Source organism: Protopterus annectens, chromosome 7.part0 (genome assembly GCF_019279795.1).
Source record: "Protopterus annectens isolate FY-2018-M chromosome 7.part0, PAN1.0, whole genome shotgun sequence".
NCBI lineage: Eukaryota > Metazoa > Chordata > Ceratodontiformes > Protopteridae > Protopterus > Protopterus annectens.
This window is the reverse complement of record NC_056739.1, coordinates 1,306,444,006-1,306,459,351: the sequence shown is the minus strand read 5'-3', so window position 1 is coordinate 1,306,459,351 and position 15,346 is coordinate 1,306,444,006. Positions and strand designations below refer to the sequence as shown.

At 41.9% G+C, this 15,346-nt stretch overlaps 1 protein-coding gene across 1 annotated transcript in view; it reads right to left on the bottom strand.

The window, feature by feature from the left end:
• LOC122806161 (high mobility group protein HMGI-C-like) overlaps positions 1–15,346 on the bottom strand; it is a 202,799-nt gene that overhangs the window by 40,134 nt on the left and 147,319 nt on the right. The window contains exon 2 of the mRNA XM_044076396.1: positions 14,267–14,350. Coding sequence (XP_043932331.1) covers positions 14,267–14,350 — 84 coding nt within the window. The remainder of the gene's footprint in view (positions 1–14,266; positions 14,351–15,346) is intronic.

Genomic DNA, 15,346 nt, shown 5'->3' with positions numbered 1-15,346 from the left:
GGAAAGCTGTTTTCCAGGAAAGGAATTTTAAATCTGCAGTAGCAGCTGGCTCGAAAGGCGGAAGAGTGAGTTTCTCCAAGACAAAGTTAAGGTCCCAGGCTGGAGTTGGAGCTCTCCTGGGTGGCCTTAAATTTTTGGCTCCTCTGAGGAACTGCTTGAGCAGTGGGTGAGAGAAGAGGGAAGGCTCTGTACTGTAATGAGCTGAAATGGCTGAGGCATGAATTTTAATGGAGGAAAAGGACAGACCCTTATGAAGCATCTCAGTCAAGTATTGTAGAATCTGAGGTAAATTGGGCACTGCTGCACTCATCCATTGAGATTGATTCCAGGCACAAAATCTTTTCCATTTTGCAGCATAAGATTTTCTTGTACTAGGCCTCTTTGCCTCTAAAATGATATCCATCACTGATTTACTGAAGGATGGCAAAGGAGAGATTAGGTAATTAGCCAGGCTGCTAGGTTCAGGGTTTGCAGCTGAGGGTGCAGAATCTGGTTCTCCTGCTGAGACAACAGGGAAGGAGTCTGAGGCAGGTGCCATGGGGCCAAGCATGACACACTGCGCAAGAGGGGGTACCAGTGCTGGCGTGGCCAGTCTGGTGCAATTAAAATTGTCCTTGGCTTGTCCTGTTTGATCTTTAGTAGTACCTTGGAGAGCAGAGGCAGAGGAGGAAAGGCATAAACTGATAGGTTTTTCCAGTTGAAGGATAGAGCATCCACTTTCCAAGCTAGTTTGTTGGGAATCCTTGTGCAAAATTTGTCCAATTGATGGTTCTGGGCGGAGGCAAACAGGTCTATATCTGGGCTCCCCCACTTGCTTGTCAACATGTTGAAAATCCTTGGTTCCAGTTTCCACTCATGTGGATCCATGAGGTTTCTTCTGAGTCCGTCTGCCAGTGTATTTAGTTTTCCTGGCAGGAACTGAGCTTGTAGATTCACTTGGTAGCTCAAGGCTGTGTTCCACAATGCCATGGCTAGTCTGAAGAGGGGGTAAGACTGTGTACCCCCTTGTTTGTTTATGCACCACATGACAGTGATATTGTGCGTCTTTACCATTAGTTGTCCTGGAAGAATGTGGTCCTTGAAGGCTGCCAGAGCATTCTGTACAGCTAACATTTCCTTTTGATTTATGTGCAGGTGCATTTGACTTGGGTTCCATTTGCCCTGAATGCACTTCCCAGCCAGGTGAGCCCCTCATGCATAGTCTGATGTGTCTGTTGTTAAGGTTTGGGCGGCAGGGGATAGTGTGAATGGCAGTCCCCTGTTTTGGTGGCAGGCCTCTGCCCACCAAAGGAACTCTAGGCATAGGCAAGGTATGATAGGAATCATTGCTTCTAGAGCCTTTGTATGTTGACACCATAAGCTTTTGAGATACCATTGTAGTTTCCTCATATGCAGCCTTGCATATGGAATTAGAAGAATGCAGGAGGCCATGAACCCCAAGGTTGGCAGTATTTGCCTTGCAGATAGCTGGGTTTTTGTGGCCACTTATTTGAAGTAGGTTGTCAACTGAATCCGTTTCTCTGGCGTGAGGAAAGCCATCTGGGAAGTTGTATTCAACCTTGCTCCCAGGAATATAATTTGTTGACAGGGTACCAGGTGTGATTTCTTTTCGTTTATGGTGTACCCCACACAAGTCAGCACCCTTTGAACAAAGGCCAGATGATTCAAAAGTATGTCCTGGCTTTCTGCCTGAATTAGACAATCGTCCAGGTATGGATATATTTGAATATTTCTTTGCCTGCAAAATGCAATGACTGGAGCTAGGCACTTTGTGAATACCCTGGGCGAAGTAGATAAGCCAAAGGGCAGTGCATTGAACTGATAGTGCTTGTAGGCTGCTTTTAAGAGTATGTATCTTCTGCAAGACTCCCTGATAGGGATGTGCAGGTATGCTTCTTTTAAGTCTAGTGTTGCCAACCATGCATCTTTGCCTAGCATAGGAAGCAGCTAGTGAACAGTCAGCATTCTGAATTTTGGAATCACCAGAAAGGTGTTTAGAGTAGAAAGGTCCAGGATAGGATGCCATGTATTGCCTTTTCTGGGTACCAGGAAAAGTCTCGAATAGAAACCTTGTCCCTTTTCCTCTTCTCGCACCAACTGAATAGCCCCATGCTTAAGAGAGAGAGAACTTGATTTTGGGCCTCTGCCCACTGATTTGAGGGTAGATCTGGCCACCCACTTGGTGTTGGTAATGTGTGGAAGTGAAATCTGTATCCTTGGGACACTATATTTAAAACCCATTTGTCCTGGGTAATGCGTTCCCAGTTTTTGGCCTGCAGACCAATCTTTCCATCTAAAGGAGCATTCAGTTGGGAAGTGCTTGCAAGTTTTAAAAACAAGTCATTGAAACAGTTTTCCATAGGGGGGAGTCTTACTACTCCCAGATTTGGGTGCCGAAATCCCTCACTGCTTAGCCTTGTGTGTCCCCTGGGACTGAAATCTGGGGTTTCTACTGTGTCTGGGTTTGGCTTTAGAAGACCTGGAAGGGGCTGGAAAGGACCAATTCTTAGAGGGCCAATGCCTACTAAATCTAGGAGGCTGAACTTGCAAGAAACATTTAACAGTCTCCATAGATTTAGCTTTATCTTCCATCTTTTTAAGAACTTCCTCAGCTTTGTTGCCAAACAGGCGGTCCTGATTTAAGGGAGCATCTAACAGTTTAGCTTGAACATGATCAGGCAAAAATTGCTCCTTAAGCCAAGCATGCCTTCTGAGCACAGACCCAGTAACAGCAGCCCTGCAAGAGGCCTCTAATGAATCAAATCCACATTGCAAAGTATGTTTACCAACCTGTTCAGCAGAATGCATTAAATGCTGTAATTCTTTATTTTCAGCACATTCAGGAATCAACATCATTTTCTGTTTAAGCAACCCAATAACATGTTGTTGATACTTTAACATATGAAACTAGGGTTGCCACCTTTTCAAATGCCCAAAGTGGGACATTTTTGGTACAAACGTCAGATTTTACAGGGCAAAACATACCCAAGGCCAGTACAATGGACAGAACTTCAATTTTGCCTAAATAAAAGCTTATTCTTGTAGCATTTTAGTTGCTTATTCTGTTTCTTATAACATTTAGGTGTTTCAGATACAGAATAACTGTTTTTATGCAACTATTACATAAAATATAGGAAATATTTTTGTCCTAAAATCTCAGGACATTTGTCATTTTTTCAATTTTTTTGCAGGATACAGCTGCCCAAAGAGGGACTGTCCCTCGCAAAGTGGGACAGGTGGTAACCCTATATGAAACTGGCAGTTTAAAGCCCTAGTGGCCAAGGTTGCAGAAGTGTAAACCTTCTTACCCCATCTATCCAGCACCCTGGAGTCTCTATCAGAAGGGGTAGGATTTTTAGCAGTAGAAGCCTTAATGTCCTTGGGTCCCTGAGAAATAGTCTCTGGATCCACAATAGGATTTTTAAAAAGAAACTTGTGTGAATCAGGAACCCTGTAATATCTGTCAGGTTTTCTGGGAACAGGAAGCAAAGAATCAGGGGCCAAACTGGATTCCGAAAAGGCATCATCAACAATGTCTAGTACAGGAGGTATAGCTAAAGGCCTATGCTGAGGCAGGAGTAAGAAATCCCTAAGTCTCTTTTTTGAATCAGAAAAATCCTGGCTTTCCCAGTGGAAATGCTCCCTTAGAGTATGTAAGGTTTCACCAAAAGAAAAATCCTCCAGAGGGGAAGCAGAGGGAATACAGTCCTCTGCATTAGAATCCTCATAAATAGATAAGGGCAAATCTAGATCATCAGAAGAATCAGAAAAATCAGAATCCTTGTCAAAAGAGTCATAAACAACTTCATTCCTAGGTCTCTTAGAAGGGGAGGTTGGCTTCCCCTGATTAAAGTCATAAGATCTTCAGCCATTCTTATCATTTGTATTTTCGGCACAGAGGCCTGAGCATGTGGCCTGGGCGTCGGTTTCTTAGGCATGGTTCGAGATTTAGGCCTAAATGAAGAAGGCGGCGTCGGTTTAATATGCAAGTCCATAGGCCTGAATACACCCTCAGAAGCCGGTGCCTGCACAGTGGCTCCGGACCCATCTAAGGTAGAGACATCCGCAGGTTCCACAGTTGAAGCATCTCACGGCATACCGGACTCCAAATGGGTCTCAGTAGAGGCCTGTGAATTAGAAGTAGCAGGTATCAAGGGTTGCGAAAGCACCTCACTGAGTGCCGGTGAACTGGCGACTGGCTTAGGAGAAGCGTCATCGGCAGCTTTGGACCTAGGCAGCTTGTCTCTGTCTTTATCTTTACGCTTTTCGGAATCCCGGTAGACAGATGGCTAACCGACAGCATTTCTGGATAATTAAGCTGAGAACCGAAATATTTAGAGGCGAAAATATACCGATGAAGGATAGTGCGCTGATTAAATAAAGCATAAAACCGACAGTAAGGTACGTCGTGGTCAGAGCCCAGGCAAGGAATACAGTATGAATGAAAATCTTTGTGAGGTTTTTGCTTTCCACAAGTAATGCAATTATTAACTTTTGCTGACATTGGAAAGGAGCCAGAAAAAGTTTCCCCAACGGGGTACTTAGCTTTAGTTGAAGACTTCGGTTCTGAAACTCGAAAACGAAAATTTCAGGAGTTGGCCGACCGGCACTTGCGAACTGCTTCTGCTTTGGGCACCGCACGGCAAGTAAGACTGATGCAATGGCATCGGCTGCATGTTTTATACCCTTGACGACCTGACGTCATGGAAGAAGGGACAGCATCCAACGCAGGACCCAAGACTTTGTTAATCAGGCTGACTAAAGGCTACTGCAAGCAGATAACCCAAATGTAATGACTGCAACAGTGAAAGATGAAGAACATCAAGAAAACAGTACATGAGTCAAGTCTACTGCTGTGAGCCATCAATTACAACAGGTAACAGCTCAAATTACCCTTAGCACTTTGACAGATAGGGAAGTTAGGTGTGAAGGGGGATGGGAGTCAAAGTAGTACAATTCAGGCTTTACAAAAGACTGCAATTTAGCCATTCTAAAAAGAAGCAGGAGTAAAAAGCACTTTGAGTCTGTTCTGTGACATTTGCATCATTTGTGTTTTTAAGTAGTCATTGAACAGCATGAAATGTAACTTTAAACTAACTGACTGAAAGGCAGCAGTATATGCATGTAAAATCAATGGAGTGACAGGAGCTTTAGGAAGAAAGAGGCCTGCGTGATGTAATTTGTTTACAGACAAGTACTGCATTGTGGGATACCTAGAGGCAGACTAAATAATCAGAATTCCTTCAAGATACCAGACCACATGGGGTCAGAATCAGAAATTACATATAAAAATATTTAAAAACCTGTAAATAGTCCCAGAGTGGTGTTAAAATGTTGGAAACACCAAACCGTGATGAAATAAACATATGTTTTGAGTCTGTGGGTGCAGTTCTCCTTTAATTTAGCAGAAAAAAATGTAGCAAAAGGTGATTAAAATAAATGAGACATTGAAGGAGTATATCAATTCAAACAACAAAAGTCTGGAAAAAATAGAAGCTTTAACTAGCCATACAAGTGTTCTGATAAAACTGCAAAACTCAGAGGTTGACATGAAGACAAAGCTGGCTGAATATGAGGTTTTTCAAGTAGAACTGTTTAAAAAATAGTAGAGTTAGAATACATAGCACACAGAGAAAACCTGAGATTTTCTGCTGTACCAGAGAAACTGGAAGGAACAGACTGTATTAATTTTGTGAAAGCACAAATAAGAAACTGTACTAGTGTTCCACAGAATAATTTGTTAATTGAAAGGGCATATTGAGTGTTTTCCCTAAATCTGGGCATGACAAAGCAGCCAAGACCTACCTTAGATAAGATGCAATCATCAAATCAAATAAACGTGAAACAGAAGTGCTCAACACCAAATGACTCAAAAACTGTTAAAAGGAGCACCTTGGAAGAAAACACCAAGCTACAGAGTGAAATCCTTTTAATAAATCCACAATAAGCACAATATATGTGTATTTGTGTGCCATATATCATACTTATTGTGGATTTATTTATTTGTAGCTTGGTGTTTTCTTCCAAGGTGCTCCTTTTAACAGTTTTTAAGATGCAATCATACCAGCAGAAAGAATAGTTGTGTAAAATCTTACCATAATCATAGATGTCCTTCTCTTCCATGTTGCAGTATTCTTAACCTTTTGGTTATCCTGCACCTAGCGACCCGAATGCTCAGATAGTATACAAAAGCTTTAGTCACTGCAATGTATGTGAGATGTCTGAGTTTGGCTGTAGGGAATATGGGCCATAAAAGTGACATCTACACGTACCTTCCTCAGAACTGAGTGCCCCAGTTGGACCCCAGTCCCAAGATAGCTGCACAAGTCCTTAATCATCCAGCAAATCCCAAATTTTCTTTTGAGTAGGGGGTAGGACGGTGGGAAAGAATACTGCAACATGGAACAGAAGGACATCTATGGTTATGGTTAAGATTTTACACAACTATTCTACAGCCTTCTATTCGCATGTTGCAGTATTCTAAACCTTTGGGTGAGTGCTATAGCTCAAAGGGAACAAGAAGAGAGTGGTTTGGAACTATTTTCCAAAAATCCATGCAGGATTGCCCTAGCAAACCCGGCTCTGGCTCTGGAGATGTGATCCAGTTTGTAATGTTTTGTGAAGGTATGGACAGATGTCCAGGTAGCTGCTTCTAAAATACAGGCAGTGTCCAACCCCTTGAAAAAGCTCCCGAGGATGCCATGGCTCTAGTAGAATGGGCATTAATATTGGAGTCTATGTGTTTTCCATGGTTGGCATAGCAAAAGGAGACGGCTTTGTATATCCATGCAGAAACAGTCTGTTTAGTCACAGCTTCTCCTAGAGCCCTGGGGTGAAAGGAGACAAACAGTTGCTCTGATTTTCTAATAGATTTAGTCTTGTCAATGTAGAATCTCTGTTGTCTGTGAATGTCAAGGGAATCCAGGACTCTCTCACTGTCATTCTGGTGCTATGGGAAGAAAGTGAGAAGTGGATACATTGGTTCAGGGATAACTCATTTACCACCTTAGGCATAAAGGACAGGTTACCTTATCCTTGTGGAAGATCAAAAAAGGTGGGGTGACCTGGATCTCTGAGACTGTCCTGGCTGAAGTTAAGGCCACTAAAAGCACAGTTTTCCAAGTGCAAAACTTTAGAGAGGCTGTAGCTGCTGGCTCAAATGGAGCAACAGTGAGCTTCTCCAACATATAGTTCAGGTCCTAGGGCAGTAGAACTGGCCTTCTGGGTGGTGTGAGGTGTAGAACTCTTTTTTAAAAATAACTTCACTTGAAGTCTAGAAGCAAGTGGTTGTTCTAAAGGCAGACATGCAGAAATAGCAGCAAGGTGGGCCTTATCTGCAACATATCACACAGATAAGACAGTACCAGGGGAACCCCTACTTGAAATGGGTCTGTCTGTCTTTTAATACACCAAATGGAAATGTTTTTCCACTTGGATGGATAGGATCTCCTAGTTTTGGGTTTCCTGGCCTTCTGCAGGACATTTAGCACATCCACAGAATAAAGGTGTCTGAAAGGGATCAAAACTATCACCCACAGGGTTAGGTTCAGAGATTCCAGGTGGGGATGGATCAGGGATCCCTTGTCCTGTGCGCGCAGGTTCACTCTGTGAGGTAACCTGTGAGGACTGCCCCTGGCTAAACTCAGAAGGAGGGGGAACAAGTGCTGTCTCAGCCAAAAGGGGGTCACCAGCACGATTTTTGGTTTGTCGTGCTGAATTTTCATCAAGACTTTCTGTAGGAGTGGGAAGGGGGGAGCATACAGAAACACCCCCTCCCAAGAGACAGAAAAGGCATCTGTTGCTCTTGCTAGGGGGCTGGGAGCCCTGGTACAGAACTGTAGAAGCTGCCTGCTCAGAGGGGAGGCAAACAGGTCTATTTCTGGTATACCCCACCTGTGGACTATGTCCAGAAACATATCCCTGTGTAACATCCACTCGTGGGATTGTGACATGTATCTGCTTAGGGTGTCTGCCTGTGTGTTCTGGGTAGAAAGTATATAGACAGCCTGCAGAGTTACTCCATGCCTGACCACCATTTCCCATGCCTGGACTGCAAGTCTGCATAGAAACTAAGATCTTGTTCCTTTGTGTTTGTTCACATACCAAAGAACAGCGGTGCTGTTAGTGAACAATTTCAAGAGTCCTTGCTTTAGGACATGTTGGAAGGCCGTCAGAGCAAAGATGAGAGCCCTCATCTCTCTGATGTTGATGTGTTCCCTCTTGGAGGGGCCTGTCCATGTGCCTTTCACCTTCAAGCTATCCATAGCAGCTCCCCACCCCAGGTCTAAAGCATCTCTGTACATTGCCTGTATAGGGCTACGGGTTGCAAGGGAAGCCCTGGATTCTGAGAGACTTGATCCATCCACTAAAGGATCTCCTTCCTTATGCATGGCAGGAAGGGAATGGTGTGGTCCAGCAGGTGGGAGTGTTGGGGCCACGTGGACCTCAGATACCAGTGCAGCTTTATCATGTGGAGTCTTGCCAGCAGCAACACAGGGATTGTGGAAGTCATGTACCCTAAGAGCCTGAGGTATTTTCTTGCTGTCATTGCAGGGGTGTGTATGACAGACAGCAAGTATTCGTTTAGACTGTCCACCTTGTTGGGTGGGAGAAATGCCATCATAACGTCTGTTCTGATTCTGCATGCCAGGAAGACCTGGTCCTGGGATGGGTTTAGGTTGGATTTGGAGAAGCTAATTGTGAATCCCAGAGACTGCAGAACAGAAATATCTGTCTGGAGATGGGTCTGGAGGGCACTGTAGCAGTCTGCCTGGATCAGGAGGTTGTCCATGTATGAGAAAATTTGTATCCCTATAACCCTGCAGTAGGCTATCATTGGAGCAAGGCATTTGATGAATACCCTTGGAGCAGTAGAGAGTCCAAAGGGTAAAGCAGAGAACTGAAAATGTGAGGAATCCACAGAGAAGTATAAGAACTTCCTGTATTTGGGCCTAATGGAGATATGTAGGTAAGCATCTTTGATATCCAAAGTGGTCAGAAATGCCTGTGGCATTATCAGTGGGAAAAGAGTTTGAAGTGTAAGCATGCGGAAAGTGCATACTAGAAGAAAGAGGTTGAGGTGTAAGAGATCCAGTATGGGTCTCCACAGGCCATCCTTTCTTGGGATTAGAAAAGGTCTGGAGTAAAATCCCCTTCCCTTTTCTGAGCCTGGAACTGACTGAATAATTCCTTGAGAGACAAGGCTGTCCAAGATGGGTTGGAATAGGACAGTTGGTCCTTTGGTGGCTGAGGGATGCACCTGAAAATAGGAGGCATGACCCAGGTCATGAAATAACCTTTTTCTATGATAGACAGAACCCACTTGTCTGAGGTGATGCTTTCCCAGAAAGGAAGACAGTGGAGAGTCACAGAAAAAGGGGAATATGGCCTGGAGGGGGAGGGAGAGGAGGCAGGTATTCACAGACTACCTGTCTTGTCCTGAAATGGTGGGTTGATGTCTGGGCAGGGCTAGAAGGAGTCTGCTGCTTTCTGGAACTTTTTTTGCCCCTAGCTGCAGGAGGAGGATCAGAGTGCTTTCTAATAAATTGAGTCTTGATATAGTAATTCCTGTGAAATTTAGGAATAGGTGATGCAAACAAATGTTTACGGTCCTGAAGTTCTTTTGCCTTTTGTTGCAGGGTTTGAAAAGTTCTGCCACTTTGGTGCCAAATAAGGCTGAATTGTCCAGTGAAGTATCTAAAAGTTTAGCCCTGATATCATCAGGAAGGGGTTGCAATCTCAACCAAGAATACCTCCTGAACAATGAGGTGGAAGCTGCAGATCTGGCCGAAACCTCTGCAGCATCATAACTGCGTTTTATTGAATGTCTTGTCATGTAAGAGGACAAGGAGATCACAGTAGAAATTTGGGATTTTGTGTCTGAAACAGGGAGGCCATCCAAAGGATTAGAAGCCTTGAGATAGAAGAGCTAGAGAGTACTTGGGCATGTGTGTCTGGTAGTTAATGGCCCTAAATTCCAGAGTTGCAGAAGTATACACCTGCTTGCCAATTCTCTCCATTGTTTTGCTGTCCTTATCAAAAGGGAGGACAGAGGTGGAAGGTAGCAGTCTGGAGAGTTTGTCTGCAGAGACAGAAATAGTTCCAGGATCTGCGGCAGGACACTTAATAATTTTGCTATCTCATTTGGATTTCAGTCATTTCTGTGGAGTCCCATTTAAAGAATTCTCTCATATGAAAGACTGTTTCTCCAAAGGTCAGGTCCTCCCCAGGAGAATCTTCCTCAGCAGAGTCCTCCTCACAGGATGCATAACCAAGGGGAGAAGGCATATGAGAAGCATATGACAAAGAATCCTTAGAAGAGGATTCTGAAGACTCTTCAGCCTCCAAGGTGGGAGGTTCATTTGTCTGGGGCCTAGGGCTAATAACAGGAGGAATAGCCATGGGAGAAGAAGCCAAGGATGGCCTAGGAGCCATAACGGCATTAAATAAGCTTTGAGAGAAGGCTTGCCAGTCAGGCAGTCTCTCAGTAGGTGAAGAGACATGTTTAGTTTTTTGTTTTTTCTTCAAGGAAAAAACAGACTTTGGGCCTTAGGAGGACCTAGTCTCAGTAGCTACAGAAGCAGAGGAAGGACCAGTCTGGATGCCCGCAGTGAGCCGAGGGTCCCCCTCGTGTTGGCATCCGACATTTGCATAACCTCTATGGAGATGCTTTCCGAACTTGACAGTGTGGCCTCTGAAATGGTACTTGCTATAGCTGAGTCAGCTGGTTCCATACGTTCCTCTAGGTGTACCTCGGCAACAGGGGGAAAGTCGGGTAGAAGAGGTGCAGAGGTAGTTTCAGGCCTAGAAACTTTGACCTTCTTTTTTGGTGGCTCAGCGGTATGACTAGATGGCTCTTCCATCCCAACAGCCAGATTTTTTAAGCCTTTGTTTTTCCAGGTATATGTTAACAGCATGCAGATGGCTACAAAGGCTCTTCAGGATGAAGGCTTGAGAAATGGCACAGGCCTTATGGTCGTTGTTGGGCCCTAGGCAAAATAAACTCAGATCGTGGGTGTCCATATGAGGGATCTGACATCCACACCTACACTTTCCTTTTCTGGATGACATGAACCTGGGCAGGCATGCAGGGATCAAGAAAATAATAAGAAAAAAGGCCCCAAAGGGGTACTTAACTTTAATCACAGGATCTGATGGCAGAGATGGCAGGATGAGCTGACGTTCGACTGGTGGTCGAGAAGTTCTGAGGAAGGTATGTATAGACGTCACTTTTATGGCCCACACTCCCAACGGCCAATGTCAGACATTCCATGTACCTTGCAGTGACTAAAGTTTTTGTATAATGGTTGGGTGTTCGGGTCACTAGGCAGGGGATAACTCAAAGGTTAAGAATACTGCAACATGAGAATAGAAGGACATCAGTTGAGCCTGACAACATTGTGGCAGAAGGGCAAAGTATTAAAAATTCGAGACAGCAGAGTGCTTGTAGAAAATGATTATTTACTGTACAATAGGCAGAAGAGAAACAAATGTATCACAGCAATCAACGATTGTCGAAATCTGGCTGCTGTATCCAGCTGTTTTCAAAGTGTTGTTTTTTTCCTGGAGAAAAGATATTTTTGATGCAGAACAGGCTAATGAGAAAAAAAAAAACACTATCCAGCAAAAAGTGAATCAACAAGCAGAAGGGCAATCTGCTTCTCCTTCTGACAGTAAGGTTCATAGAGAGACTTTGCAGGGAAAAGGACAGAAAAAAATCAGAGGAGTTGGCTAGAAGAATTAGCAGTACCTTGGTTTGAATGAGAGTTTGGTGCTGGGAGATGGAGTTGAACAGAAAAATGACCAGCAACTCTATAATTAGTGTATAAATGGAGGACTATAAACCATCTTATCATATTTGAGAATATGGTTTTGCAAGAAAAGGCTGAAAAACACTGGGCTTTTGTTGACTTTGTTAAACTTGTGGGTGGACTGTAAAGCATATACCCATTTTATATCACCGTAAGGGGAGGAACTAGCTGTAAGTAAAACAATTTTTGTTCTTATTAGCATTTGTGTAAAACATTTCATAATATAAACTGCATGTTATATGGAGTAAAACAGTTTTGTGTAGTCTGTAGTCAGGGGTGTTTTAAATATGGGTGGAGTCTTTTCAGTGACTATTGTATGAGTTAACAATATTAAAGTAAACAACTACTCCTTTGATTGTAAGAAATGTGTTTTTTTTAGTATAACGAGAAAAAAGGCTGGACAAAATTAAATTTAATGTTGATATGCTGTGATCTTGGGCTGGTGGGGTGTAAAAGTGCACTGATTATATTATACGCAGAGTAAGCATATTTTATCTTTTTGTTTTAGAAGGGTGAATGTCTAGATTACTACATTTGACTTAAGTTGTAAAAGAGTATTTTTCTAAGCATGTAGGCTTTAAAAATAAGACAAAATGATGAAAGCCATGAAAATGCTAAGCTTCTTACAACTGCAAAGATATTACCTTGTTTATTTTCCAGTGGGAAATGCTCAGTGAAATTGAGATGTTTCCAGCTGAGGGCAGCTGTGCATTCTTTTCTGAGTGAAATTTTCAAAAAGTCATTGTTGAGTACATTTCCATGGAGACAAGATGTCTGCAGGTGCAAAACATTAATCTTGAGAATTCTGAGTATACTTTGCTGAGAGAAATGCAAAATGTAAAGATGAAAAAAGTAAGTTTGAAATTGTGGGAAGTGAATAAGAAGTAACAACATCCTAGCAGCCTTAATACATTAATGCAGTTAATAGAACAGTGTAATTTAGTTTTATTTAAAGATAGCCACTGCACCTTTTCTTAGGGCTAAAAGGTAATGTTTTCTGAAAGCATACAAGGTGTTTTTTCATATCTGGGAAGGGAAAAGAGACAAAAAAAGGAAACAACAATATGTGTACATGGGAGCACAGACTATAACATGTGCTTTAGCACAGGTAACCTTAACTTTAGGTTAGATAATGCGTGTAGGTGCAGTCGTCAATTTGGGACAATTCTTCCATTCTGGAGGGCTAAATTTCATGTTTTGAAGATGTACATAGTTTTGTGTGTTTGTTCTATGTTAACAGGGGATGGGGTATTTTGTATTTTGTTTGTTTGAGGGTTTTCATTTAAACAAAAAGTCTTGACAAATGTGACAAAGGTTCAAATGGAGACAAGAAGAAAAAACTGTACAAAAGACCAGCCTGCTAAACATTAGTATATGCATGTAACACAAAAGCTGTAAATACACATTCAAAGAAACTGTCAGGTATAACATGTGGAAACAACAGCTTTTTAACATGATGGCAATGCTGTCCATAGTTTCCTGGAAAGTGAATGGCCTTAATGTTGAGAATTCTGAGTATTTTTTGCTGAGGGAAATGCAAAAAAGTAAGCTTGAAATTATGGAAAGTGCAGCCGTAATACTTTAATGCAGTTAATAGAACAATGTACAATTAAGTTTCACTTATAGATAACCAGTACATTTATTTCCTTAGGGCTAAAAGCTAATGCCTTCTGAAAGCATATAAAATGTTTTAATATATTGGAGGGGAAGAGAGATAAGAAAAGAATAGACAGCAATCAGTGTACATGGGAGCACAAGCTGTATCATTCACTTTAGCATGGGTAACCTGACTTTCATGTTAGATAATACCTGTAGGTGCAGCTGTCAGTTTGGGACAACTGTTCCCTTCTGGAGGATTAAACTTCATGTTATGAAGATATACATAGTTTTGAGGTTTTTTTTCAAGTTAATAGGGGATGGGGTGTTTTGTATTTAGTTTTTTTGTTTGAGGGTTTTCATTAAAACAAAAAGTCTTGGAAAAAACATGACACATGCTCAAATGGAGGTGAAAAGAAACATCTGTAGAAAAGATCAGCCTGCCAAACATTAACACATGCATGTAACATAGAAGCTGGAAATATACATTTAAAAACCTGTCATGTATAACAGGTGGGAACAATAGCTTTTTATCATGATGGCTATGCTGTCCGTATTACTTTGAAAAGTAAATGTCCTTACAGATATACATAAAAAAAAGAGTATTGAATTATATTACGAAAAGCAGAATGCAAATAGCAATGCTGCAGGAGACGCATCTGTATAGAAATCAGCATTTGACAAAGAAAGGATTTCAGAATGCTTATTCAGCAGACAATCATGGACAAAGGAAAAGGGAAGTAATAATACTACTTGCTAGAGGGGCTCCAGTAGTGATAGACAACTCCATCATCCAAGTTAGCAAATATACAACATAAACTGTGTTAAACAAAAGTGTGACTCTTCAGACTCTGGCTTACCCTTTGAACTGCTCGTGGCCCCTTATTCTTACTTCCTCTTGGTCTACCTCGGGGTCTCTTTGGGGCTGGTGGTCCTTCAAGCTCCTGTAAGAAAAATAGAAGAATAGTTTAAAACATGTTCTCTAATTGTTACGAGAAAATGTAACAGTCAAACATGGTAAGCTTCTTACAACTGCATAGATATTACAGAATATAACTGATGTAAACCATAAACATATATTATGGGTGCAGATTAATTTTCATACTTTTTATCCATTTTTCATAGCCAGCTGTGTCATTCTCAGAAAACAGAGTACAAGGTAGCACTTAATATACTCAAACAAGATGCAAAAACAAATACTGTTGGTGTGCAAGTACTATGAGGCTTTTTTATGTACTTCCACAAGCTAGCATGGCTCACACACCAAATTTTAACCGTATACAAAAATATGTCCGTATGTATATTTATAAAAAATCAAATATGGTTGTCTAGGGTACTATAAACAACTGAACAAGGTTGTCAGTCTTGTTAAAGACAGTATGGAACTCTGATGAAAGATTTCGGAATCTACAAACCTGAAAACTGATCTACATGGTTATGAATGTGGCATGTTCCTCTGTGTTGCTGAGCTTTTATTTTAAATGCTGTATCCACTCCGCTACCCCTCACTGGTGTTGTCTTTGGACAATATTGTGGTTGGGTAAGCATTTTAAATATTGGGACTCACCAGAGTGAGTCCTGAACCACTGAGAATGAATGGCTGAAAAAACAGACTTACATATACTAAGTCCAAGATGGTCCTTTATTTTATTTTTTTTATTTTTATTGACATTTACTAACCGTGTTGGTCCAGCTGGGCTTGTGGCCCATTTTCAGTGGAGACCCAAGGAGAAAAACTCCAAAAAAACCCCCCACAAACAGTTTACAGAGAATCAAACATTTGAGTAAAAAATAAGGTCAAAATCAGTTATACAAGAACGTTAGGGAGACAAAGCAGAAATGCAAACGTGACACATACATATCAATATTTACAAATTTACAAAAAGAGTTAATCCAGCATTATTGATTGTAGAGTTTAATAAGTATCCACAGTAGTGGAG